At 44.5% G+C, this 27145-nt stretch overlaps 1 protein-coding gene and 1 non-coding gene across 7 annotated transcripts in view; one reads left to right on the top strand and one right to left on the bottom strand.

Annotated features, from left to right (window-relative positions):
* Positions 1 to 534: 534 nt before the first annotated feature.
* The window catches only part of snx14 (sorting nexin 14), a 202198-nt gene continuing 175587 nt past the window's right edge, over positions 535 to 27145 (bottom strand). For all 6 annotated transcript variants that reach the window (XM_038802712.1, XM_038802722.1, XM_038802742.1 and 3 more), the window contains 2 exons: positions 4671 to 4727; positions 535 to 1005 (listed from right to left, as the gene is read on the bottom strand). In XM_038802712.1, coding sequence (XP_038658640.1) covers positions 967 to 1005; positions 4671 to 4727 — 96 coding nt within the window. In that variant the 3' untranslated portion in view covers positions 535 to 966. The remainder of the gene's footprint in view (positions 1006 to 4670; positions 4728 to 27145) is intronic.
* On the top strand, positions 25241 to 25312 carry trnac-gca. Its single transcript has one exon. It is a non-coding gene; the product is annotated as a tRNA-Cys (tRNA).

Below are 27145 nucleotides of genomic sequence, written 5' to 3'. Positions count from 1 at the left end.
AACCTGCCTCGTATATTTCTTGATCTTCAATCAGATCCGCGAAAGGGCATGCCAGGAATATCACCAGGCATATCAAAAAATGAGGTACTAACCTGGGAAGCAACAAGACACGATTACATGCATGTCAACAACTGAAGCAGTACACAATAGACAGAGCTAAGTGATCCAATAACCAATGGATCAGATCAAACCTCTGCAGTCTTGCCATATCCAGAGTGAATGATGGTGGGCAATTAATCAACCAGCTGACTAGCCCCAGCCTGAGAGTTGGCAAAGCCCAGAACGCTAGTGCAAAAGACAAGGCTGAAGCATTTGCAATCATCTTTCGCCAGATTTGCCGAGTAGATGATCATCTTTCCTCCTGAGATTCCCACCATCACAGAAGTCAGTCTTCAGCCACTTGATTCACTCAACATGATCCTGGCAGTGCAGTCATCATCTGCTCCCACCACTTCAATGGGCTTCTGTGTATATTCCATTATGCATTTGTAAAATCAAATCCAGTGCTATCAAGGTCACAGGCCAGCCACATTCTGTGTGCATCAACAAGATTGGCATATTATCTACACATCAATCTCAGATGTCTGGGTCAGATTAAAAAAACAAAGCACAAATTTTGCCTAACTCAGTCTTCTTGGGCATTAGACCTAATGCTCATTCCATCTATAAAGTCACCGGATTATCTGGATTTCCACAACACATTGATGCAATATCCTTTATTGGTGTTGTGGAATGCACACACATTCACAAAAGAAATCAGCATTTTTCAAATAAAATTAATGTTGACATTTACAACACAAATGTCATAAAATTAATGTTCACATTTACTCATACACAAGTTTCACTAAAAACATTCAGAATTCATACACATAATTCTGCAGTATACACATAGCATGGTTCTATTGCACTCCAGCTCCTACACAAAAAAAAGAGGGTCTCACATAGGGAAACGGGTAGCAGTATTCTTCACTTCCACATGGAAGTTGATGTTCCCTCTTTCTGTACCTGTAATATACAAAAGACCTTTTAGACTAACTATTTCAAAGCAGGCACAGGTCACAAGTGTACATGGAGCAGAGATGCTTTCAGCTTTTGTTCTCACGATTAATAACTCACCTATTAATAAAGTCACAAGGCATCAGGAACAAGACCACATGGTACTGGACACTGAATTGCCAGCTCAGAGACCAAACAATAGCTGACATTGGTATTTGTAGCCTTTTGCTTTGATTGCCATACAAAGCACTATGCCATTGAACAAAGCTTTAGTCGATATGTGGGTCATGCTGTACCTGGCTTTGGAGCTCTGTCCTGGTACTGGATTGAAGCGTAAAAAATATTCCATTCACCAAATATGCCCCACATAATAGGCATCAACATTTTAGAAAATATCTTTGCTCCTCCCTTTTGATCAACCCCACTCATGTTCGTATTCTTATCCACAATTTTGTTTTCGAGTCTACTCTACATTCATCAACATCCTTCAGATCACAAGCCCTTGCAGACAATCTCCATTCCTCTCAGTTTAGTGACTGAATTTATCCTCCACAACTTTCAATGGAACAATTAGAATCACATTTACAATTCCATAAGGGATTATTTTTCTGTCTCTTCTGTAATGGTCATCAACAGGTACTCTTACATTTGATCACTCCATCTTGGTCACAAAGAGAAGCAAAGATGATAGAGGTCACTTAGCCCACTTAACTCATCCTTCCTTAGAATCAATGGCATTGCCAACACAGTACCTAGTTTCTTTTTGAATGACTCCAGATTTTGCCCCACCATTTAACCTGGAACCCTTCCAAGTAACGACAGAACCTTGCACAAGAATTGTTTCCAAATATCATCTTGCACTTGCATTGTTCTAGTTTGTATCTATGAATCTTTTCCTTTAGACATGTCTTAGGTTGATATAGGGAGCTGCGTTCACCTCCATTTTGTATCTTATAGACCTCAAGGACACTCTCATTTATCTATTTCCCAAAAGACCTAGTTTTACTAGCCTTTCCTCATTACTGACTCATGGAATCACCTTAGCCAGACTTTGCTGCACTACCTCTCGGGCCTGGATGCTTCCTTTTTACCATAATGATCAGAACTGAACTCAATCAACATGTTGCCTATTGACTTCCGGTTGCGGCTATGCAGAGCTAAGAAGCACGTTCGGCAGCACCCGCCAGGAACGGACTTTTGGGCTCTTTTAAGGGCCCCCAGTGGTACTTGCTCGACGGTTCCCGACGTGGGAAGGTGTCTGCAGTGGATCCCCAGTGGTCTATGGTCTTGACCAGGAGTGGGGCCAGCAAAATAGCGGTGGTAGCACCTAAGAAAAAGCGGGGGAAGAGAATCAAGATGGTGGCCGGCGAAGGCCTCGAGGAATGGAGGCAGTGGGTGCAGGTGCAGCAGGAGACTCTCCATCGCTGTTTTCGGGAGCTAAAAATGGAGCTGCTGGACTCGCTGAAGGCGAATACGGACAAGCTGCTGGAGACTCAGACAGCCCAGGGGGTGGAGATCCGGGAGCTCCGACAACAAGCCTCCGAAAGAGAGGATGAGGCCACGGCCCTCGCGGTAAAGGTGGCAGGAGTGGTTCGAGGAGATGGAGAACCGGTCGAGGCGGAAATATTTGCGGATCTGGGCCTCACGGAGGGGCTGGAGGGGTCAGACCTGGGGGCCTATGTGGTCGTTTTGCTGAACTCGCTGATGGGAGCTGGGTCCTTCCAGGGGCCCCTGGAGCTGGAGCCCACAGAATACTGGCCAGGAGGCCCAAACCGAATGAGCCGCCACGGGCGGTGCTGGTGCGGTTCCACCGGTTCGTTGACCGAGAGTGCGTGCTTAGGTGGGACAAGAATGAGCGGAGCAGCAAGTGGGAGAACACGGTAGTGCGGATCTACCAGGACTGGAGTGCGGAGGTGGCTAAGCGGAGGGCCGGGTATAACCGGATGAAGGCGGTGCTCCACAGAAAGAGTGTGAAGTTTGGCATGTTACAGCCGGCGCGTCTGTGGGTCACTTACAAGGACCGGCACATTTATTTTGAGTCCCCGGAGGAGGCGTGGGCCTTTGTACAGGCCGAGAAGTTGGACTCAAACTGAGGGTCGGGGGTTTGTAAATAACGGTGTTAACTTTTGGTGGGAAGGGTCTCTATTCTATGCTGTTTCATGCTGTTTTAAGCTGGTTGTGCGTGTTTCCAGGGCAGGTGGGGTGCTGTCTTTTTTGCGTGGGCGGGGTCAGGCAGGGGGAAAGCGCGGGCTTTTCTTCTGTTTCCTGCGCTGAGGGTGGATGGGGGCGGAGTCGGAGCTGAGAAGCGCGGGCTTTTTTCCCGTGCGAGAGCGGGAGGGGGAGGAGGAGGGTCTGCTGATGGGTCTGGGGGAGGAGAAGTAGCCCCACGTTGGGAGGGGTCGGGGGTGTGGTGGGAGCTGCCGGGGTCAGCAGAAGTTAGCTGGCTCACGGGAGTGCTACGGAGGGAGTAACGCGGCTGGGAGGGGTCCAAGCCTGGGGGTGGGGTACCGGGTTGCTGCTGAAATGGCCAGGAAGGAGCTGGAGTATGCAGGGGGGACCGGGGTGGGGGTTTGCCGCCATGGGGAACGGGCCGAGCGGGGGGCGCTGGCCTGGGGCGGGCAGGGGATGGGTTATGGCTAGTCGGCAGGGGAGGGGGGCAGGGAGCCCTCTGATCCGGCTGATAACTTGGAATGTGAGGGGGCTGAATGGGCCGGTCAAACGGGCCCCGGTGTTTACGCACCTGAAGGGGCTGAAGGCGGACGTGGCTATGCTCCAGGAAACGCACCTGAAGGTGGCGGACCAGGTTAGACTGAGGAAGGGCTGGGTAGGCCAGGTGTTTCATTTGGGGCTGGATGCAAAAAAATCGGGGGGTAGCGATTCTGGTGGGAAAAAGGGTGCCGTTTGAGGCGTCAAAGGTGGTGGCTGACAGTGGAGGGAGGTATGTGATGGTGAGCGGCAAGTTGCAAGGGGAGCGGGTGGTGCTGGTGAATGTCTATGCCCCAAACTGGGACGAGGCGGGTTTTATGCGGCGCATGTTGGGCCGCATTCTGGATACTGGGCGGTGGGGGGGGGGGGGGGAAACCTTCAGAGAGAGGGAGAGTTCAGACATGCAAGATGAGACAGAGGTTTAGCCATTTTTGATATTTATACAAATATCTGAACGACATACGAGAGAACACTGGTGAAATAATTTGAGCCACACACGTGGAGAGGGAGATAGCGGTTCTGACAACAACCACAGAAATTTACAGCAGAGCAGCAGGTTGCCTGGCCCATTGTAACTGTCCAATCCAAAATTAATCCTATTGCCTTCTATATTCTGCTGCTTCAAAAATGCAGCTTTAATTTCCCTTAAAAGATGCAATCTGCCTCGCCACAGCGAATTCTGAGCAGAGGATTTAAACAACTTTGGATAGCAAGGCGATCCCTCATTGCTGGCTCTCTTCAGTCTGAAGAAACAGTCGTTGTCTAGTCATCATCAAAACCTTTCATAATTTAAAAATGTTGTATGTATGTAAACTCTTGTAAAGGTTAGTCTCCAACCAAAATGGGTTTAAATCCTCTGCTCAAATCTCAAGTAGTAGTAGACAAGGAGATAGTGTGCTCCGGCTTTCAAAAATCTGAGAAAATTATATTGCTCTAACAAAATTAGGTGTGTCCACCCTTGCTCTTACCTTACTGAGTTCAGGAAACAACTCCTGCAGTACTATGTCCAGCAGTACATATGTCAGCTGAAATAGAAGTAAAATAAATAAGTACTTGGAACGATATTGTTGGAAACTGGTTGCAATATTGAGTCATTTCTAGTAACCAGTGTGTAGTATCAGATTTTTTTGTCTCATCCCAAGTATGCTCTCCCAACACTAGCCTTGCTCAGTACAGCGAACCTGAACTGACAGCATAATTTCAAGCATTTGTTAAATACATCACCATGAATGGGGAATCATGCTTAACAAACCTGTTGGAGTTTTGGTGGATCTAGTGAACAGGGTAGATAAGGGAGAACCGGTAGATGTGGTAGGTATATTTAGATTTTCAGAAAACTTTTGATAAGGAACAACATCACAGGTCAGCAAATAAAATTAGAGCATTGGGGTATATGGACAAGAATAAAGAACTGGTTTAATTGCCAGAAAACAGAAAGAAATGTGTCATTCTCAGGCTGGCAGGCTATTCACAATCTAGATCAACAATTTGGATGTAGGGATAAAATGTAATATTTCCAAGTTTGCAGCTCACACAATCGAGATGGAAGTGAGAGTCGTGAGGAAGATGTAAAGACGCTTCAAGGGGATTTGGAGAGACTAAGTGAGTGGGTAAAAATTTGACAGATGGAATACAATGTGAATGAATGTGAGGTTATCCACTTTGGTAGGGAAAACAGTAAGAGAGCATTTTCTTAAAATAGAGAAGCTGCAAGTGCTGATCTTCAAAGGGACTTGGGTGTTCTTGTTCATATTTTTTGGAAAGCTAACATGCAGTCACGGCAAAATTGCAAGTTGACCCTTATTACAAGATGATCTGAATATAGGAGTAAAGATGCCTTACTGCAATTACATAGAACCTTGGTATTACATACATAGAACATAGAACAGTACAGCACAGAACAGGCCCTTCATGTTGTGCCGAGCAATGATCACCCTACTCAAACCCACATATCCACGCTATACCCGTAACCCAACACCCCCCCCCCCCCCTTAACCTTACTTTTTAGGACACTACGGGCAATTTAGCATGGCCAATCCACCTAACCCGCACATCTTTGGACTGTGGGAGGAAACCGGAGCACCCGGAGGAAACCCACGCACACACGGGGAGGACGTGCAGACTCCACACAGACAGTGACCCAGCCGGGAATCGAACCTGGGACCCTGGAGCTGTGAAGCATTTATGCTAACCACCATGCTACCGTGCTGCCCAAATTGTATTGTATGCAATTTTGGTCTCCTTATCCAAGGAAAGATATTCTTGCCATACAGGGAATGCAACAAAGGTTCACTAAATTAATTATTAGGCTGGAGGGATTATTTTATGAGGAAAGATTAAACAGACTGAACCTTTATTCCCTGGAGTTTAGAAGAATGGCAGGTGATCTCATTCAAATTTTTAATTGGGTAGGAATGTTTTCCTTGGATAGGCGGTGGGTCAAGAACCAGGGCACACAGTCTTAGAATAAAGGAAAACACCATTTAAGGCTGAGATGAGGTGAAGGAATTTCTTCATTCAAAGTGGTGAATATTTATATTCTCTGCCCCAGAGAGTTGCAGAGGCTCAGTTGTTGTGTATGTCCTAGACTGAGATTGATAGATTTCTAGATAATAAAAACATCAAGGTATACATGGACAGTGCAGGAAAATGGTGAAGTACAAGATCAACCATGATCTCAAAGAATGTTGGAATGGACTAGAAGGGCTGAATGGCCTCTTCCTGCTCCTTCTGATCTCATGCAAACATTGCTTAAATGCATCGAAAAACATTTTCCGAAGGACTTCAGTCACTGTGACTTTCAAACCCGAAGTTACTCAGCCTGCACTGAACAGCATGAAGGTGAATATCTTGAACTGCTAAGTTAAGCAATGAAACTGGTGGCAGTGGTTAGCACTGCTGCCTCACTGTAGCGAGGAACCAGGTTCGATCCCAGACCCGGGTCATTGTCCATGTGGAGTTTGCACATTCTCAGTGTCTGCGTGGGTCTCACCCCCACAACCCCAAAGATATGCAAGGTAGGTGGATTGGCCTCGCTAAATTGCCCCTTAATTGGAATTGTTTTTTAAAACTTTAAGCAAATTAGTTTAAACTAATTTGTCAAGGGGATGGGAAAACGAGTTGTAGTCCAGAAGCCAATGTTGAAAGTAGTGAGGTACTGAGGAGGGTATCAAGGTCGCAGGAGTGTACCGGCAGACAAAGGTGGGTTGAAGTGTGTCTACTTCAATGCAAGGAGCATCCGGAATAAGGTCGGTGAACTTGGAGCGTGGATTGGTACTTGGGACTACGATGTTGTGGGCATTACGGAGGCATGGTTAGAACAGGGACAGGAATAGTTGTTGGAAGTTCCAGGGTACAGATGTTTCAGTAAGAGTAGGGAAGGTGGTAAAAGAGGTGGAGGAGTAGCATTGTTAACCAAGGATAGTTTAACGGCTGTGGAAAGGCAGTTCGAAGGGGATTTGCCTACTGAGGTAATATAGGATGAAGTTAGAAATAGGAAAAGAGCGGTCACGTTGTTAGGCGTTTTCTATAGGCCTCCAAATAGTAATAGAGATGAGGAGGAAGAAATTGCAAAACAGATTATGGATAGGTGTGGAGGTCTCAGGGTAGTTGTCATGGGTGACGTTAACTTTCCAAATATTGATTGGAACCTCTATAGGTCAAACAGTTCGGATGGGAACCAGGCCAAGTGTTAGATTTGTTTGTGGGAGAGCACTTTGGAGATAGTGACCACAATTCGGTGTCTTTCACTATTGCAATGGAGAGGGATAGGGCCATACGGCAGGGCAAGGTTTATAATTGGGGGAGGGGTAATTATGCTGCGATTAGGCAAGAATTAGGGAGCATAAGATGGGAACAGAAACTGTCAGGGAAAGGCACAAATGAAAAGTGGAGCTTGTTCAAGGAACAAATACTACGTGTCCCTGTTAGGCAGGGAAGAAATGGCCATGTGAGGGAACCATGGTTCATAAAAGAGGTTGAATGTCTTGTCAAGAGGAAAAAGGAAGCGTATGTAAGGATGAGAAAACAGGGTTCAGTTGGGTCGCTTGAGGGTTACAAGGTAGCAAGGAATGAGCTAAAAAAAGGGCCGAGGAGAGCTAGGAGGGGGCATGAGAAGTCCTTGGCGGGTCGGATCAAAGAAAACGCCAAGGCTTTTTACTCTTGTGTGAGAAATAAAAGAATGACCAGGGTGAGGTTAGGGCTGGTCAAGGACAGTAGTGGGAACTTGTGCATGGAGTCAGAACAAATAGGAGAGGCGTTGAATGAATACTTTTCTTCAGTGTTCACCAAGGAGAGGGGCCATGTTTTTGAGGATGAGTGTGTGATTCAGGCAGGTAGGCTGGAGGAGGTAGATGTTCTGATGAAGGATATATTAGCAATTTTGAAAAACTTGAGGGTCGACAAGTCCCCTGGGCCAGATGGGATATATCCAAGGATTCTTTGGGAGGCAAGGGATGAGATTGCAGAGCTTTTGGCTTTGATCTTTGGTCCTCACTGCCCACAGGGATAGTGCCAGAGGACTGGAGAGTGGTGAATGTTGTTCCTCTGTTCAAGAAAGGGAACAGGAATGACCCTGGTAATTATAGGCCGGTTAGTCTTACTTCGGTGGTCGATAAGTTAATGGAAAAGGTCCTGAAGGATAGGATTTATGCCCATTTGGAAAGATGCAGCTTAATCAGAGATAGTCAACACGGATTTGTGAAGGGTAAGTCTTGCCTCACAAATTTGATTGACTTCTTTAAGGAGGTAACTAAGTGTGTAGATGAAGGTAGAGCAGTTGATGTCGTATACATGGATTTTAGTAAAGCGTTTGATAAGTTTCCCCATGGTCGGTTTATGAAGAAAGTCAGGAGGTTTGGGATAGAGGGAAATTTGGCTATCGCATAGAAGACAGAGGGTGGTGGTAGATGGAAAATTTTCAGACTGGAGACCAGTTACCAGCAGTATACTACAGGGATCAGTGCTGGGTCCTCTGCTATTTGTGATTTTTATCAATGACTTGGAGGAGGGGGCTGAAGGGTGGGCCAGTAAATTTGATGATGACACCAAGATTGGTGGAGTAGTGGATGAGGTGGAGGGCTGTTGCAGTCTGCAAAGAAACATTGACAGGATGCAGAGCTGGGCCGAAAAATGGCAGATGGAGTTTAACCCTGATGAGTGCAAGATGATTCATTTTGGTTGAAAAAATTTGAATGCGAATTACAGGGTCAACAGCAGGGTTCTGAGGAATGTGAAGCAACAGAGAGATCTTGGGGTTCATGTCCACAGATCTCTGAAGGTTGCCACTCAAGTGGATAGAGCCGTGAAGAAGACCTATAGTGTGTTAGCGTTTATTAACAGGGGGCTTGAGTTTAAGAGCTGTGGGGTTATGCTGCAACTATATATGACCCTGGTGAGACCAAATCTGGAGTATTGTGTGTAGTTCTGGTCACCTCACTATAGGAAGGATGTGGAAGCATTGGAAAGGGTGCAAAGGAGATTTACCAGGATGCTGCCTGGTTTGCAGGATAGGTCTTATGAGGAAAGGTTGAGGGAGCTCGGGCTTTTCTCTTTGGAGCGGAGGAGGATGAGAGGTGACTTAATAAAGATTTATAAGATGAGGGGGATAGATAGAGTGGACGTTCAGAGACTATTTCCTCGGGTGGATGTAGCTGCTACAAGGGGGCATAACTATAAGATTCAGGGTGGGAGATATAGGAGGGATGTCTGAGGTAGGTTCTTTACTCAGAGTGGTTAGGGTGTAGAATGGACTGTCTGCTGTGATAGTGGAGTCGGACACTTTAGGAACATTCACGCGGTTATTGGATAGGCACATGGAGCACACCAGAATGACAGGGAGTGGGATAGCTTGATCTTGGTTTCGGACAATGCTCGGCACAACATAGAGGGTCGAAGGGCCTGTTCTGTGCTGTACTGTTCTATGTTCAATAAAACGGCCTCACTCTAAAACCTCCCAACTGCAGCCCTGTGTAATAAAATTCTTGTCACTAAGGGAAGGAATGGCCATCTTCCTCCTCCAAAGCGGCACATCTGAAATCTGCCTCCTTCCAGGATTTTGTTAATTAAAAGTAAGAAGCACTGTTGTAATTTTATCTAAAATTGGAGCTTTTGGGGGAACATGGCAAAATTATACGAAGCCAGCTTCATGCATACAGACAACTGGCAGCTTTTCCACTCTACCACCTGTCTCAACCCATTATGCCCCTATCTTGCTAGAGTGGTTATACACCGTCCAGTCAGAGACAAACCTCAATTTCCACCATTTAAACATTGGGAAGATCAAAGTCAAGTAGGCCATACTGTCCCTCTAACTTCTCCACCAATCAATAAGAGCGTGGTTGACCTCAATTTCACTTTCCCATCCCATCCCAATTTCCTCGACTCCTCAAAACATCAAAAATCCATCTCGGCCTTGAATGCAGAGCATCCACAACATTCTGAGGTAGGGAATTCCAAACATTCGCAAGCGTCTGAGCAAAGAAATTCCTCATATTAGACTTAACGATTGAGACAGACACGAAAGCACAATCCTACAGATGCTGGAAATTCAAAATGAAAACAGAGAATTGTTGGCAATACTCAGTTTTGGCAACATCACGCCCCCTTAGAATCTTACACTGAAATTATCTTTAATTCTTCTCAACACCAGAGAGTACAGCCCTATTGCACTAAATCTCTCCAGGAATCAACAGTTAAACTTGCTGCATTGCCTCCAAGACAAGAATATGATTTCTTAGATATGGAGCCCAAAACTGCACACAGCACTCCAGGTCTGGTCTCACCAAAACCCTGCACAATTGCATCAAAATTTCCTTGCTTTTATATTTTATTGCCCTTGCAATAAATAACTCTTTGTTTAATACCCAACATTTACTTGTTACCCATTATAATTTCTCTCGTCTCAGTCTCTCAGGGGCTAATGTTTACTTTTGCTACTCTCTTTCTTCTTCCATATTTTCATAAACTCTCACAATTAGTTTGTGTTTCTTGTTAGTTTATACACTATTTTTTCTCAGTTCATCAAATTTTGATCAACAAACCATCTCCTCACCTCTAAAATTTTCATAAACTCTCACAATTAGTTTCTGTTTCTTGTTAGTTTATACACTAAATAAGTGCTCAGAACTTTCGGTATTAAGATCGAGGCCATCTGGTCAGTTGCCTCGGCCATTCCTCGCCACCCACCCACCCTTAGCTCACTGAGCAAACCTTACCTAAAGTTTCCTATCGTCTTCTTTCTCTTTCTCCCTTGTATCCTCTGCAAGTTCCCCTTTATCCATGAGACCCACCTCCTTGCTCCCTCAAACCTATTCCTACTAAACTGTTATCCGCACATCATCATTTTCTGGCTCCCATGTTAGCTGCTTTTGTTAATGGTTCTCACTTTTCAAGTATTATTCCCCTCTCCTTTAAATCTGCCATCTGCATCCTTTTCCTCAAAGATCAGGGGCTGGATTCTCCATTCTGGGGACTAAGACCCACGCCAGCGTGAAAACGGTGGCGTTTCACAATGGAAAAATCATTGTGAAAGGGCCACCGATTTCCTGTTCCGGGAGGGGGGTGGGGGGTGGGGGGGGGGGGGGGGGGGGGGGGGGTCTAGCAGCCAGGCAGTGTAGAGCACCCGGCTCTAGCTGTCGATACGGCCTGGAGAATTGCCGGGTCCGTGGCCGCGCATGTGCACAGCGGTGGCCTCAAGCGGCCGCACCATGCTTCATGGCGGAAATAGACCCCACCTTCGGCCGGCTCACGCACCCCGGACCCCTCCACCACAGTGCCCCCAGCCCTGAATATGCCTACCCCTGTCCGCAGATCGGCCCGCCCCTGACTGACGCCGCTGGACTGAGTCCGCAGCCGCCACGCTGAGTTCCCGACACGTGCCCCACGCCGTCGGGAACCCGACCGGTCAGGGGCGGAGCATCGGGGAGCGGGCCCCCCCAGAGGCAGTTGATACGTGACGCGGCATACTCTGAGGGGGGCGAAGCATCATGGAAGCACCGCCGTCCCAATTCTGTCGGGAATTTGGATTCACCAGCACTTCGCCGAACGTGATTTTGGAGAATCCAACCCCAGGTTTCTGCCCTTGCCACAGCATCACAGTGACACTTAAAAGTAAAAAATAACATTAGATGGGACTGTGCCAACGGTAAGCTATCTTTCCCTGTCCTCATCAACCTGTCTGCATCCTTTGTTTGACACAGTTGACCACACAGTCCCCCTCCAATGTAGTCAGCTGGGGAGCATTGTTCTCACAGGTTCACTGGTTCCATTCTTACCCAACTACAGCTAGAGAATAACCTGCATTGGCTTCTCTTCCTGCTTTTGCACCATTAACTCTGGAATTCTCCAGGGACCTGTTTGACCCCTTATTTCACATTTATATATTGCTCTTGTTCAATGTCACCCAAAAAAAACTTTGCATTAGGTTTCAGAACACTACAACACTCAGCTTCACCTCACTCATCTCCTCCGCAATTGCTACATTATTAGCTTGTATTCCTCATGTCCAGCACTGGATAAAAGCAGAAATTTCCTTCAATTAAATATTGAGAAACCTAAGCCACAGTCTTCTGTTCCCACTACAAACTCCGATCCCTAAAGATATTGACTGCTTCACTCACCACAGTAATTCTGAGGCTGGGCCAGACTGTTCGCAACCTGGTGTCATATTTGACTCAGATGAGTTTCAAACCACAACCATGCCATTACTAAAGCCACATATTTCCAGCTCTGTAACAACGTTCAATATTGCCCCATCTTAGCTCAACTGCTACTAAAAACTTACTCATGCCCTTGACTCAACTATTCCATTGCAGTACTGGATATCTTCCCACATTTCGAGACACCGCCAAGTGGAGGTCATTTGAAATATGGCGGCCTGTGTCCTCACTCGCACCAAATCCCATTCACCCATCAGCCCTCTGCTTGTTGAGCTTTACCGGCTCCTGACTGAGCAATTCCTCGATTTTAAAATTCTCATCCTCGTTTCCAGATCAGTCCAAATCTCACCCCCATCCTTTCTCTAATGTTATCTGTGATGTTGTTTAAAAAAGGATAAAGACCCGGTGTAGTGTGGGTCATATCGGCCAATATCTTTGTTGATTGTGGACGCTAAGATTCTTGCCAAAGTGTTGGCACTTAGGTTGGAGGAATGTCTTCCGCAAGTGATTGGGGAGGACAGGATTTGTAACGGGTAGACAGTTGCCCCCGAATGTGCAGCACTTGTGAAGCATGGTGCTCTCGCCATCAGAAGGGGGGAGGGGGGGGAAGGAGCTGGATGCGGAGGAGTTTGATCTTGTAGAGTGGCGGTATTTGTTTGCGGTGTTGGAGTGATTTGGAGCTGGGTCTAAGTTTATGACGTGGTCAAATTGTTATATAATTAACCAAAGGCGAGTGTTCGTATGAGTATGGTGAACTCGGGATATTTTCAGCTGCATAGGGGAATGAGACAGGGGTGTTCCCACTTTTGTTTGCTCCGGTGATAGGGACCTGGCCATTGCACTGAGGTGCTTGGAGGGGATGTGGAGCATAAGCTGTCCCTCAGGGGCTGGTTTAGCTCACTGAGCTAAATCGCTGGCTTTTAAAGCAGACCAAGCAGGCCAGCAGCACGGTTCGATTCCCGTACCAGCCTCCCCGAACAGGCGCCGGAATGTGGCGACTAGGGGCTTTTCACAGTAACTTCATTGAAGCCTACTCATGACAATAAGCGATTTACATTTTCATTTTCTTTAGTACTGACGACCGTCTGTTGCATATTTCTAACCCGGTTCCTACGGTGGGGGTTATAATGGGGCTGCTCAGCCAATTTGGGACTTTTTTGGAATATAAATTGAATTTGGAGAAGAGTGGGGGCTTTTTGGTCTCCATGCCGAGGACAGGGGATGGTCTGGAAGGATTGCCGTTTCATATGGAGACTACTCACTTCCGGTATCTAGGGATGCAGATAGCTCGGGACTGGGCCCTGCTCTATAAATTGAATTTTACGAGCCTGGTGGGTCGGGTCAAGGCGGATCTGTTGAGGTGGGACAGCCGCCCATCATTGGTAGGCCAGGTACAGGTAGTACACAGGGTTGGTTTAGCACAGTGGGCTAAACAGCTGGCTTGTAATGCAGAACAAGGCCAGCAGCGTTGGTTCAATTCACGTACCAGTCTCCCCAAACAGGCGTCAGAATGTGGCGACTCGGGGCTTTTCACAGTAACTTCATTGAAGCCTACCTGTGACAATAAACGATTATTAATATTAAAGATAAATGTTTTACCGGAGTTTGTGTATTTATTCCAGTGTTTACCGGTCTTCTTGCCAAAACATTTTTTATATGGGTGGAATGGTTGATTTTGTCGTCTGGGTAAGTAAGGTGGTGAGGGTTTGGAAAACGGTGCTTCAGAGGGGGCGAGTCGGGGGATTGGCTCTGCTGAATCTGATGTATTATTATTGGGCAGCAAATGGCTGGGCTGGGTTACGGAGCCGGAGGCAATGTGGGTGAGGATGGAGGGAGGCTCTTGTAGGGTGTCGGAGTTGCGGCAATGACAATTTACCCCATGCAAATACTCAAGTCCGGTGGTGGTAGCCATGCTGAAGATATGGAGGCAATTTTGGCAGCATAGAAGTTTGAGATTGCACTGGGGGAGTACTTTAGGTATATGCAGGTGCAGGCCTTTGCAAGGAAGGTTTTGCCGCGTTTTCAGTGACACGTCCCTCCTCGTCGTTGGAGGGGGTGTTTTTGGTGATGGGGTTGGAAGATTGGGGTCAACTCGGCAATTTATGGGAGGATTTTGGAGGAGGATATGGTGTCAGTGGAGGGGGTTAAGGCCAAGTGGGAGGAGCTGGGGGGGCATTGATTGAGGGGTTGTGGTGGGAGGAAGATTTCAGCATGTGAGGCATCATCGGTGGCTTGAGAAACAGAATGATGTTTCACGTTGATGAGCTTTCATCAGAACTGGAAACATTTAGAAAGGTAATAGTTTTTAAACAAGTGAAGGCGGGCAAAGACTGAATAAAGAACAAAAGGGAAGGCGGCACAGTGGCACAATAGTTAGTACTGCTGCCTCCCAGCTCCAGGGGTCCGGGTTCAATTCCAGCCTCGGGTGACTTTCTGTTTGGAGTCTGCACGTTCTCCCTGTTTCTCCATGGGTTTCCTCCGGGTGCTCCAGTTTCCTCCCGCAGTCCAAAGATGTGCAGGTTAGGTGGATTGACCATGCTAAATTACGCTTAGTGTCCAAAATGTTAGGAGGGGTTATGAGGATAGGGTGGAGGCGTGGTGCTCATTCCAAGGGCCGGTGCAGACTCGATGGGCTGAATGGTCTCCTTCTGCAGACCTCTAATTTGGGCCTCTTGAGCACCCTCATTTTTTAACTTGCTTCCCAACTGATGGCCATGCCTTCAGCTGCCAAAGAGCAAAACCTCTGAAATTGCCTCCCTAAAACACTCTACCTCACCTTCCTTTCGGACTTTCTAGCAAGGGTCCTTTCCAGTTGATTCCTTTGTTTACCCTTTCTTTATTTTTGCCATTATTCTTTTTGATCCATGGACGCTGAATGGACATGTATCTTTAAGCCAAGCAGCAGAGAGAATGCCGAATCCAAAGACGGTGCAGGTTAGGTCGATTGGCCATGATAAATTGCCGTTAGTGTCTAAAATTGCCCTTAATGTTGGGTGGGGTTATTGGGTTATGGAAATAGGGTGGAGGTGTGGGCTTGGGTAGGGTGCTCTTTCCGAGAGCTGGTATAAACTCGATGGGCCGAATGGCCTCCTTCTGCACTAAGTTCTATGTAAATTCTATGAATTGGCCTAAAGGCCGTATTCTGCCTGGTAACAGGTGGTGCTTGCTCCTGCCTGATTCCCAGAGACCCAAGGAAAGCAAAGCTAAGACCTGGACGTACATGGACAAGGACCTGCTCATTCGCTTCTCTCTCCTTTTCTCCAGAAAGGCTGCGAGTTGATGTATTTCTGAATCTACAAAGAACCGGAATGAATGAATCGACAGTCAAACCATTACAAGTTGCAAACGGAGATCTGGATCTGAAAACTTACTTTGCCCTATTATCTTATGTGATTTGGTGTCATATGTTGCTCAATAACATTGCTGTGGAGCACATTGGAATGAGTTGTTAAAGGGTGCTATATAAAGACAAGATGTTGCTCTGTCCTCAGTTGCCTAGACCTCATGCTTTAATTCTGTCCTTAAGCTCCTCTACTTCCCTCTCCTTATAATCCACTAAGCTTGTCGTCATCTCACCTTCCCCTCCTATTTTGCCTTCTTTCTTTAATCCTTTGCGAGTAGCCTGGAGATGTTTTTTTTTGTGTTAAAGGCACTAGAAAACTGCCAGATGCGGATCATGAAGTGGTAACATTTATCTTCCAAGCGGACCCATTCCTAAATGTTCTATTGGACTAACAAGGCAGCCAACTACATGAGGCACAATTCTCTCTTTCCAAGTTAGGAAGAGAATATGTAAGATAGTCAAAAGTTGGGATAGAGCGCTACACAGCAAAAGTGACCTAAAAACACTTAAAAGGGGAGATATCACTCCCCATTATATTTCACATGTTGCAGATAAAGTGAAAAATTCTTTACCAGAGTGGACAGAAAAGGGGCCCCGTTTTATCAAACACCAGCCAGTACATCTTTGACCCAAGCATTACTGTAACATATTTCAAAGTACAATTTATTTTCTGGACCACCTACCTCATGCAAACCCCTGGCAGAAGTGACACTAGGATGAGAAATGCCAATGGTTTATAAATATCGAAGGTTCTAAACTCTCCAGTATGCATTCTGAGCTGCATTTGTAAATAATTAAACAACTGTTCAAAAAGATCTAAAGAGCAGGGTCCCAATAGCGATGCTTAGGCTGGTCCACTATAAACCTTCCTCAAAAACAACTTCGAAGCAGATGGCCGCGTCTATCACTTCCTTAGGGTTCCCTTCGGCATCACTAATGGGGTTTCGGTCTTCCAGCGAGAGATGGACCGAATGGTTAACCGGTACGGACTGCCTGTTCACCACTCCTCTTTGCTTCCTGCCACTCAGCCAATTCGTGTCCACGTTGCTGCTTTCTTTTTATTCCATTAATTCTAATTTTGTTCACCAGTCTGTGTGGCACTTTCAAATGTCTTTTTGGAAGTTCATGTATATCACATCAATAGCATCACTCTCATCGAACCTCTCTGCAACCTCATCAAAATGCCTCACCAAACAAGTTTCGTTAAGGACAATTTTCTCCTGAACAAATCCATGCTGGATTTCCTTCATCAACCTGCATTTGCCCAAGGTTATTATTAATTTTGTCCCAAATTGTTGTTTCTAAAAACTTCCTCACCATCAAGGTTAAACTGACTGGCCCTTTAGTTGCTGGGCCTATCTTTACATCCTTTTTTGATGAAGGGTGTAACATTTGCCATTCTCCAGTCCCCCTAGTCTAAGGAAGACTTGGAAAATTACGGCCAGTGCCTCCACAATTTCCACACTCACTTCCTTCAGTATTCTTGGATGCATCTCATTTGCTACGGGTAACCTATCAAACTTTAAGCACAGATACCTAATCAATACCTCATCAATTTTAAACCCTTCAAAAACGACCAGAGTAGTTAAGACAAAATCACATTCCCTTAGAGGCAGAGACATAAGAAATTATGATGGGTAATGAGAAAATGGCAGAGGAACAATGAACCAATATTTTGTTTGTTTTCACAGTAGAAGAAACAAATAGCATAAATAGAGGGTAACCAGGGGACTAAGAAGATTGTGTAACGTAAAGTAATTAGTATCACCAGAAAAAAAGGTATTCGACAAACATAGAACATAGAACAGTACAGCACAGAACAGGCCCTTCGGCCCTCAATGTTGTGCCGAGCCATGATCACCCTACTCAAACCCACGTATCTACCCTATACCCGTAACCCAACAACCCCCGCCCAACCTTACTTTTATTAGGACACTACGGGCAATTTAGCATGGCCAATCCACCTAACCCGCACATCTTTGGACTGTGGGAGGAAACCGGAGCACCCGGAGGAAACCCACGCACACAGGGGGAGGACGTGCAGACTCCACACAGACAGTGACCCAGCCGGGAATCGAACCTGGGACCCTGGAGCGGTGAAGCATTTATGCTAACCACCATGCTACCCTGCTGCCCCACCACCATGCTACCCTGCTGCCCCATGAGCCACTAAAACCAGCAAATACCCAGGTCTGATGGCCCACGTCTAAGAGTTCTAAAAGCAGAGATAGTGGCTCGGTTTACCACCAAATCTGCCTCTTGAAGTCGATCGAATAACTCCATCAGATGTTTCATATGTTCTGTCCATGTCTGGCTGAAAATTACCAGATTGTCGATGTATACTGCACAATTGGGTAATCCTGAAACAAATTTGTTAGTTAACCGTTGAAATGTGACTGGGGTGTTTTTCATGCCAAATGGCATAACTTTGAATTGGTATATACCATCTGGAGTCACAAAAGATGAAATCTCCTTCGCCCATTCGGTAAATCATTAAGTAAATCCAGTCTGGAAATAAAAGCTGATTGTCCCACTTTCTCAATGCAGTCCTCCAAACGTGGGATAGGATAAGAGTCCGTTCTTGTAACTGCATTAACCTTTCTATAGTTCACACACAACCGTTGGGTACCGTCTGGTTTTGGTACCATCACTATGGGTGAGCTCCATTGGCTCCAACCCACTTCAATTATGTAATTTTTAAGCATACTCAATCTCTTTGTTAACGTGTGCCTATTTTAAAGGGTTAAGTCTGTATGGATGTTGTTTGTTTGGGACAGCATTTCCCACATCTACATCATGCATAGCCATTTTAGTACTTCCCAATTTATCTCTACAAACTTGCCCACATGATATATGAATAACCTTTCAGGTCAGTCCGTTTTTCCTCTGGAAGGTAACTCAACAATGTATCCCAATTTTTAAGAACATCCTCGTTTTCCAATTTAATTTGAGGTATGTCAAATTCACAGACATCTGGATTTGGTTCGTCGCTTTGAGTTAGAATCATTAAAACCTCCTCCTTTTTCTCTCCTTCCCTTTTCAAAGTACCCTTTAAGCGTATTTACATGACACACTCTGTGAGTCTTCCTTCTATCTGGTGTTTTTACCACATAATTCACCTCACTTAATTTCCTTTCAATCTGATAAGGTCCACAAAACCTTGCTTTTAAAGTTTCACCTACCACTGGTAACAATACTAAAACTTTCTCCACTGGCAAAACTACGAACTTTGGATATCTTGTCCGCTACCCGCTTCATCACATTTTGTGCAACTTTTAAATGTTGCCTAGCCAATTCACCTGCTCTATTTATTTGTTCCCTAAACTTTTACACGTAATCCAATAATGTAATTTCCGATTTCTCACTCACCAATTTTTCCTCAATCAATTTAAGTGGTCCTCTTACCTGATGACCAAAACTTAGTTCAAAAGGACAAAATTTGGTTGACTCATTAGGTGCATCCCTAATTGCAAACAGTACGAATGGAATTCCTTTATCCCAATCCTCTGGATAATCATGACAATAAGCCCTAAACATTGTCTTTAATGTCTGATGCCACCTTTCTAACACTCCCTGAGATTCTGGATGGTACGCAGTTGATTTAAATTGTTTTATTCCTAAGCTATCCATAACTTATTTCAATAACCTCGAGGTAAAATTTGATCCTTGATCCGATTGTATTTCTGTGGGTACGCCATATCTAGTAAAGAATTTAAGTAACTCCTCCACAATCTTTTTAGCAGTAATATTACGTACTGGAATGGCCTCTGGAAACCTAGTAGACGCATCCATTATAGTCAAAAGATATTAATTCCCACTTTTTGTTTTAGGAAGCGGTCCTACACAATCAATCAGTACCCTTGTAAAAGGTTCCTCAAATGCTGGAATGGGTATTAAGGACGCTGGTTTTATCACTGCTTGAGGTTTCCCTATCACTTGACATGTGTGACATGATTGACAAAATTTAACTACATCTTTATGTAGTCCAGGCCAATAAAAATGTTTCTGGATTTTAGCTTGAGTTTCCCTTATCCCAAAATGACCTCCCATTGGTACCTCATGTGCAACTCGCAACACCTCCTTTCTATACCTTACCGGCAATACTACTTGAACATCTGCCCACTTTTCATCCGCCTGCATATGTAAACATAAGAACATAAGAACTAGGAGCAGGAGTAGGCCATCTGGCCCCTCGAGCCTGCTCCGCCATTCAATGAGATCATGGCTGATCTTTTGTGGACTCAGCTCCACTTTCTGGCCCGAACACCATAACCCTTAATCCCTTTATTCTTCAAAAAACTATCTATCTTTACCTTAAAAACATGTAATGAAGGAGCCTCAACTGCTTCACTGGGCAAGGAATTCCATAGATTCACAACCCTTTGGGTGAAGAAGTTCCTCCTAAACTCAGTCCTAAATCTACTTCCCCTTATTTTGAGGCTATGCCCCCTAGTTCTGCTTTCACCCGCCAGTGGAAACAACCTGCCCGCATCTATCCTATCTATTCCCTTCATAACTTTAAATGTTTCAATAAGATCCCCCCTCATCCTTCTAAATTCCAACGAGTACAGTCCCAGTCTACTCAACCTCTCCTCGTAATTCAACCCCTTCAGCTCTGGGATTAACCTCGTGAATCTCCTCTGCACACCCTCCAGTGCCAGTACGTCCTTTCTCAAGTAAGGAGGTCAAAACTGAACACAATACACCAGGTGTGGCCTCACTAACACCTTATACAATTGCAACATAACCTCCCTCGGCTTAAACTCCATCCCTCTAGCAATGGAGGACAAAATTCCATTTGCCTTCTTAATCACCTGTTGCACCTGTAAGCCACCTTTCTGTGATTCATGCACTAGCACACCCAGGTCTCTCTGCACAGCAGCATGCTTTAATATTTTATTGTTTAAATAATAATCCCGTTTGCTGTTATTCCTACCAAAATGGATAACCTCACATTTGTCAACATTGTATTCCATTTGCCAGACCCTAGCCCATTCACTTAACCTATCCAAATCCCTCTGCAGACTTCCAGTATCCTCTGCACTTTTTGCTTTACCACACATCTTAGTGTCATCTGCAAACTTGGACACGTTGCCCTTGGTCCCAAACTCCAAATCATCTATGTAGATTGTGAACAATTGTGGGTCCAACACTGATCCCTGAGGGACACCACTAACTACTGATTGCCAACCAGAGAAACACCCATTAATCCCCACTCTTTGCTTTCTATTAATTAACCAATCCTCTATCCATGCTACAACTTTACCCTTAATGCCATGCATCTTTAAGGTCTCCATTTTCTCATCAAGACATCACTTTTACGGTAATAGCACTCTGGTATACACTCAGATTCCTCTTCCGTATGTGTTTTCTCATACATCCATTTTATTTCTATATCTTTCTGTTATAACTCCGCCAATTTTCCTGAAGTTAAAATATCCGCCTCATCCTCCATCTGTTCTTGTTCTTTTTCAACCATCTGATCAAAAATCGTTTCTGATAATTGCACTTCAACTTCATCTTCACTCTTTGATTTCTCCTCATCGTAACCTGTGACTTTGCGACCTTGTTACTACACAATCTGGAAAAATGCCAGGATATTCGTCCTTCAAAACTCAGTTGTCTGATTTTCCACTGGCTTATCAACCACCATAGGCATCACTGCCACCTGCGATCCAGCTATATCATTACTCAAGATAAACAGGATTCCTGGACAATATAGTTTCTCTATTACTCCTACTACCACTTCACCACTCTTCACTGGACTTTCCAACATTACCTCATATAATGGAACACTACTCCTCTCACCCTAAATTCTACATATTACCACCATTTCTGGCAATACTCTTCCCAAACATAACTCCTCATCTCTTTCCATTAAAGATTGACTAGCTCCCGTATCTCTTAAAATTGTGACTTCTTTACCTGCTCCTCCTGATACACGAGTAAACTTTACCCACACTAGTAAATTCTTTAAAGACGTCTGGCACCTTCTTATCAATCACCTCTTGATCAGGCTATACAATCTTTTGCACCTCCTTCGCTTCACTTGGGCTTTCCTTTACCACTTTAACAAACCCCACTGTCTTATCCTGTTTTACCACCTCCGTCTTCCCAGTGCTTTTCTTCAACCACCAACACAGTGACTTTACATGGCCTAATTTATTACAGTGAAAACATTTGAAACTTTTCATGTCTCTTTCACCCTCCTGCATTTCTTTTTTAGTCGAAGGTACACTCCCCTTATTATCTCCCATCAGATCACCTTTACCACTTGAGTATTTCTCATGTCCCCAGAAACTGATGTCGGAAACCAAGCTTTGGTTTATGAACTAATTCATAATCATCTGCCATTTCTGCTGCTAATCTCGCAGTTTTGACCCTCTGCTCTTCCACAGGAGTTCTCACTACATCAGGAATTGAATTTTAAAACTCCTCCAAAAGTATAATTTCTCCGAGAGCTTCATATGTTTGGTCTATTTTCAAAGCCCTTATCCACCTAACAAAATTACTCTCTTTGAGCCTTTCAAACGTCATGTATGTATGAGGGGCTGGTTTAGCTCACTCAGCTAAATCGCTGGCTTTTAAAGCAGACCAAGCAGGCCAGCAGCACGATTCGATTCCTGTACCAGCCTCCCCGGACAGGCGCCGGAATGTGGTGATTAGGGGCTTTTCACAGTAACTTCATTGAAGCCTATTTGTGACAATAAGCGATTTTCATTTTCATGTTTGACCAAACTTTTTCCTTAAATTTCTAAACCTTTGTCTGTAGGCTTCAGGCACTAGTACATACGCACCCAAGATGGATTTTTTCACCACCTCATACGTCCCAGATACCTCTTCCGCTAGTGTGCAAACACTTCATTCGCCCTACCAAACAGCTTTATTTAAATCAGTAATACCCACATGTCCTTTGGCCATTTCATTTGTTCAGCTACTTTCTCAAATGAAATGAAAAAGGCTTCCACTTCCTTCTCATCAAACCTTGGCAATGCTTGGACATATTTAAATAGATTTCCACCAAGCCTCTGGACTATGATGCTCTTTCTCACTATCCTCATCACTATCATCCAACTGTACGTTCCCCTTTACGTCTGCCAATTTAACTGACCGTCATGATTCACGGCCATTTTCTGAAGTTCAAACTCTCTCTTTATCTTTTTCCCTGATCTGTATCTCCCTTTCTCTTTGTTCTCCTCGGGCTATTCTTTCTTGTCTTCTTTCTTCTCTCTCTCTTTCGTTTTCCTCTCTATCTCTTTTGTATTCAAGCTGCTTTGTATTCAAGCTGCTTTAATTCTTTCTCATGTTCCATTTGTTTAATTTGTAACTGAAGTTTTGCCATTTCCAATTAGTCAAACTGTATCTCAGGCAACTTTAAACGCTTAGCCACCGCCATAAATACCTCATCTTTTCGCATTTTGTCAGGTAATGTTAACGGCAATGTTTTTGCCAAATGTAACAGTCTGTTTTTAGTCTCTGTCCGTAAGGTACTGCGTGTGACCAGCTCCACACGCAAAAACTTCAGAGCCTCTGAAAGAGCCATTGTCCACAACACACTCCCTACTTAAACTAAAATACCACACCTGAAAAGCAACCCATCACTGTCTTTAAGTTCACTAAGCCAATCCAATAGATAGACTTTTATCCCCCTCGAGCCCCCAATTTGTTATGGGCCAGGGTTCAGAGAACCCCAAAGTGTATCATGGAGTTCACCTGACCCACAACTTTTAATAGATTGTGGTGTGGGGGGCAGACGGCCCACTCTACAGGTGTGGTACAACAGAAATGGAAAAGTATTTTTTAAAGCAAAACAATGTTTATTCTACAAACTCAAGTTAACCTTTTGTAAACGTACAGTGAACATCTTAGCAAACAGCAATTCAAATACAACCCCCAAAGAATCCAACACTAAGTAATCCTTAATAACTGCCCAAACAACACCCAGAAGACAAAAGAAACACCTTTAACAGAAGCACATTAGGTTTACATTCACTACAGAGAACATTTATAATTCTGAATTCACCAAATGATCAAGAGATAGTCTTTTGATGGCAGAGAGAACAGCAGTACACCTGCTTGGTCTGGCTTCAGCTCCAACACTGAAAATGAAACTAAAACACACCCTGCAGCAAATCGCCGAAAACGAAAGTAAAAAGCTGACAGACAGCCCAACTCCACCCACACTCTGACATCACTAATAAACACTAATTTCTTAAAGGTACTTTCACATGACAGGGACCTTCAAAGGCATTCCCATAATTGGGTCCACCCACTATAAACATCCTGGGCAGCTTTTATTGTCAATCTGCAGTCGAATGCTCGATCACTGAGCTACACCCCCACTGCAATTAATTGTTTCACTGACCATTGTAAAGCAATTTTTTTGATGTTAATCTGGTTAATTCTGTCTTTAAATTAAAGTTTTTTTTCACATAAAAGATACCTATTGGTCAGGTCATCACTCCTGCGATGAAATATCCTTTCCTCACAGTTTTACAAATTTTTAAAAATTATTTTCCATTCATGTCTGTTATTCTAATAAATGTTGGGGCCTGGTCCAGTATCTTAACACCTGCAGCCTAGGATTCACATGCAGCCCATCTGGGTTCTAAGTGTGGCCCACAGACATTTTGTTGACCGTTGCCTACACGCAGGGTTGCCACATTCCGCTGATTTACATTTGCATAGGTTTTTTTTCCTCTCAGTATGACTGAAATGATACGCACGTAAAGCAAGGGCAAGTGAAGTGAGGTGCGTGCTGATTGAACACAGCACTGACTGTAAGATTTGTGTGCTCCCTCTGTGCCCAAAGTGTAAATACATATTTGATTTGAAGCTGATGATGGTTATATTAATATATAAATGGTATAAATAATATAATAATATAAAATTATATAAATAATATAATTTATATAAATTCGATGTATGCATGTCCTATGTTTTTTTTTAATGTATGGAATGATCTGCCTGGACTGTACACAGAACAATACTTTTCACTGTACCTCAGTACATATGACAATAAAACAAATCCAATCAAAATCCAATCCAATCAAAAATGATTAAGCATTTTCTATAGCTTGTTGAAGGGCCACTCCTGCAGCCCATCACTAGCCTAGGTTGCCCATCACTGACTTATACTGTACTTTTAACATTAGAAGAAATGTCCCAAAGCATTTAATGTAAGGAAAGAAAATGGACACTGAACAGAAAGTGAAATATTAAGGATGGTGACCAAATGTTTGCTCAAACAAGTAGGTTTTAAAGAGGCAGTTAAAAGTGAAAACTGGTGTGCAGAGTATGGCTCCGAGGTGGCTGAAAATACAGTCACCAATAATGGAATAAAGGTAAAGGTTTAAAATCTGAGTAATGGAAAGATAGGTCAGGGAGATGGGGAAGATGTTCCACATCCAGGAGGTTCTAGAAGTAGGGGGAGAGTAAGCCATGAAGAGATTTTAAAACTTTGAGGCATTGGGGAACCAGGGGACAATGTTGGTCATGGCCATCTGCCCTTGTAGCAGATTAGAATGGGGCAACAAGTGGGGGTATAGCGCAGTGGTAGAGCATTTGACTGCAGATCAAGAGGTCCCCGGTTCAAATCCAGGTGTCCCCTCATTTTGGGGGGAGCACGGTAGCACATTAGATAGCACAGTTGCTTCACAGCTCCAGGGTCCCAGGTTCGATTCCTGGCTTGGGTCACTATCTGTGCGGAGTCTGCACGATCAGAAACTGAACTGGACCCACCATATAAATACGGTGGCTATAAAAGTAGGTCAGAGGTTGGTAATTCTGCTGAGAGTAATTCGCCTCTTGACTCCCCAAATCCTGTCCACCATCTGCAAGGCTCAAGTCAGTAATGTAATGGAATATTTTCCTCTAGCCTGGATGAGTGCAGCTTCAACAACACTCAAGAAGCTTGACACCACTACACCAAAGCAACCCTCTTGATGGGCACCCGATCCACCAACTTTAATATTAATTCCCTCCACCATCATCATACAGTAGCAGCAGGGTGTACTATTAACAAGATGCACTGCAGCAACTCACCAAGGCTCCTCAGACAGCACCTTCCAAACCAGAGATCTCCACCACCTAGAAAGACAAGGACAGCAAATGCATGGAGACTCCACCACCCGCACTTCCCCTGAAGTCACTCACCTTCCTGACTTGGAAATATATTGACATTTGTTCACTGTCACTGGGTCAAAATACTGGAACTTCCTTACTAACAGCACATTCCATACATCACACAGACTGCAGTGGTTGAAGAAGGCAGCTCACTACTGCCTTCCCAAGAGAAATTAGGGATGGGCAATAGATGCTGGGCTCACTAGTGATGTCCACATGCCAGGGACGAATAAAAAAAAAGGATGAGTAGTGGACATAAAAGAGAACCAGTAGATGTATATTCTTGGATTTCCAAAAAGAAATCATTCCACTGCATGTTAACACAGCCCAAATGCCATGTAAAAAGCATATGATGCAAAGAAGAAAAAATGAAAACTGAAAAACGAAAATCGCTTATTGTCACGAGTAGGCTTCAATTAAGTTACTGTGAAAAGCCCCTAGTCGCCACATTCCGGCGCCTGTCCGGAGAGGCTGGTACGGGAATCGAACCGTGCTGCTGGCCTGCTTGGTCTGCTTTAAAAGCCAACGATTTAGCTCAGTGAGCTAAACCAGCCCCACAAAAGACAACAGCTTGAAGATATACAGAACAAATTTGTGCCTAATGAATGGTGTTTGCTCTGGAATTGTAAAATTAAGGTTTGCTACATTCGCTGATGTTTATGAATTAGTTATCGTTCTGCAAATAAAAATAATCTTTATTAATGTCGCAAGTAGGCTTACATTAACACTGCAATGAATTTACTGTGAAAATCCCCTCATCGCCAGACTAAGGCGCCAGTTCGGGTACACTGAGGGAGAATTCAGAAGTCTAATTCACTTAACAAGCATGTCTTTTGGGACTTGTGGAAGGAAACTGGAGCACCCGGAGAAAACCCACAAGACATGGGGAGAACGTGCAGACACCGCACAGACAGTGACCCAAGCCGGGAAGCAGGTTGCTGGTGCTGTGAAGCAACAGTGCTAACCACTGTGCTACCATATCGGAAGGGACTTAAAGAATAGTGAAAATCACCTTTTAGATCTAGCTCATGGAATGATTACCCTAAATTCTATGAATCCTTTGCAATACAGGTTTGGAAAGTTTAATTCAAAACTCTTCCGAAGATTGTTGAACCATAATTTCTAGCTTTCATTAGCAGAGGGATTGAATTTAAGAGCTGTGCGGTGATGATGCAGCTGTACAAAACCTTGGTAAGGCCACATTTGGAGTACTGTGTGCAGTTCTGGTCGCCTCATTTTTGGAAGGATGTGGAAGCTTTGGAAAAGGTGGAAAGGAGATTTACCAGGATGTTGCCTGGAATGGAGAGTAGGTCTTACG

The sequence above is a fragment of the Scyliorhinus canicula genome, chromosome 1 (genome assembly GCF_902713615.1).
Source record: "Scyliorhinus canicula chromosome 1, sScyCan1.1, whole genome shotgun sequence".
Taxonomy (NCBI): domain Eukaryota; kingdom Metazoa; phylum Chordata; class Chondrichthyes; order Carcharhiniformes; family Scyliorhinidae; genus Scyliorhinus; species Scyliorhinus canicula.
Note: the sequence above shows the minus strand (reverse complement) of the source record. Positions and strands in the feature narration are given on the sequence as shown.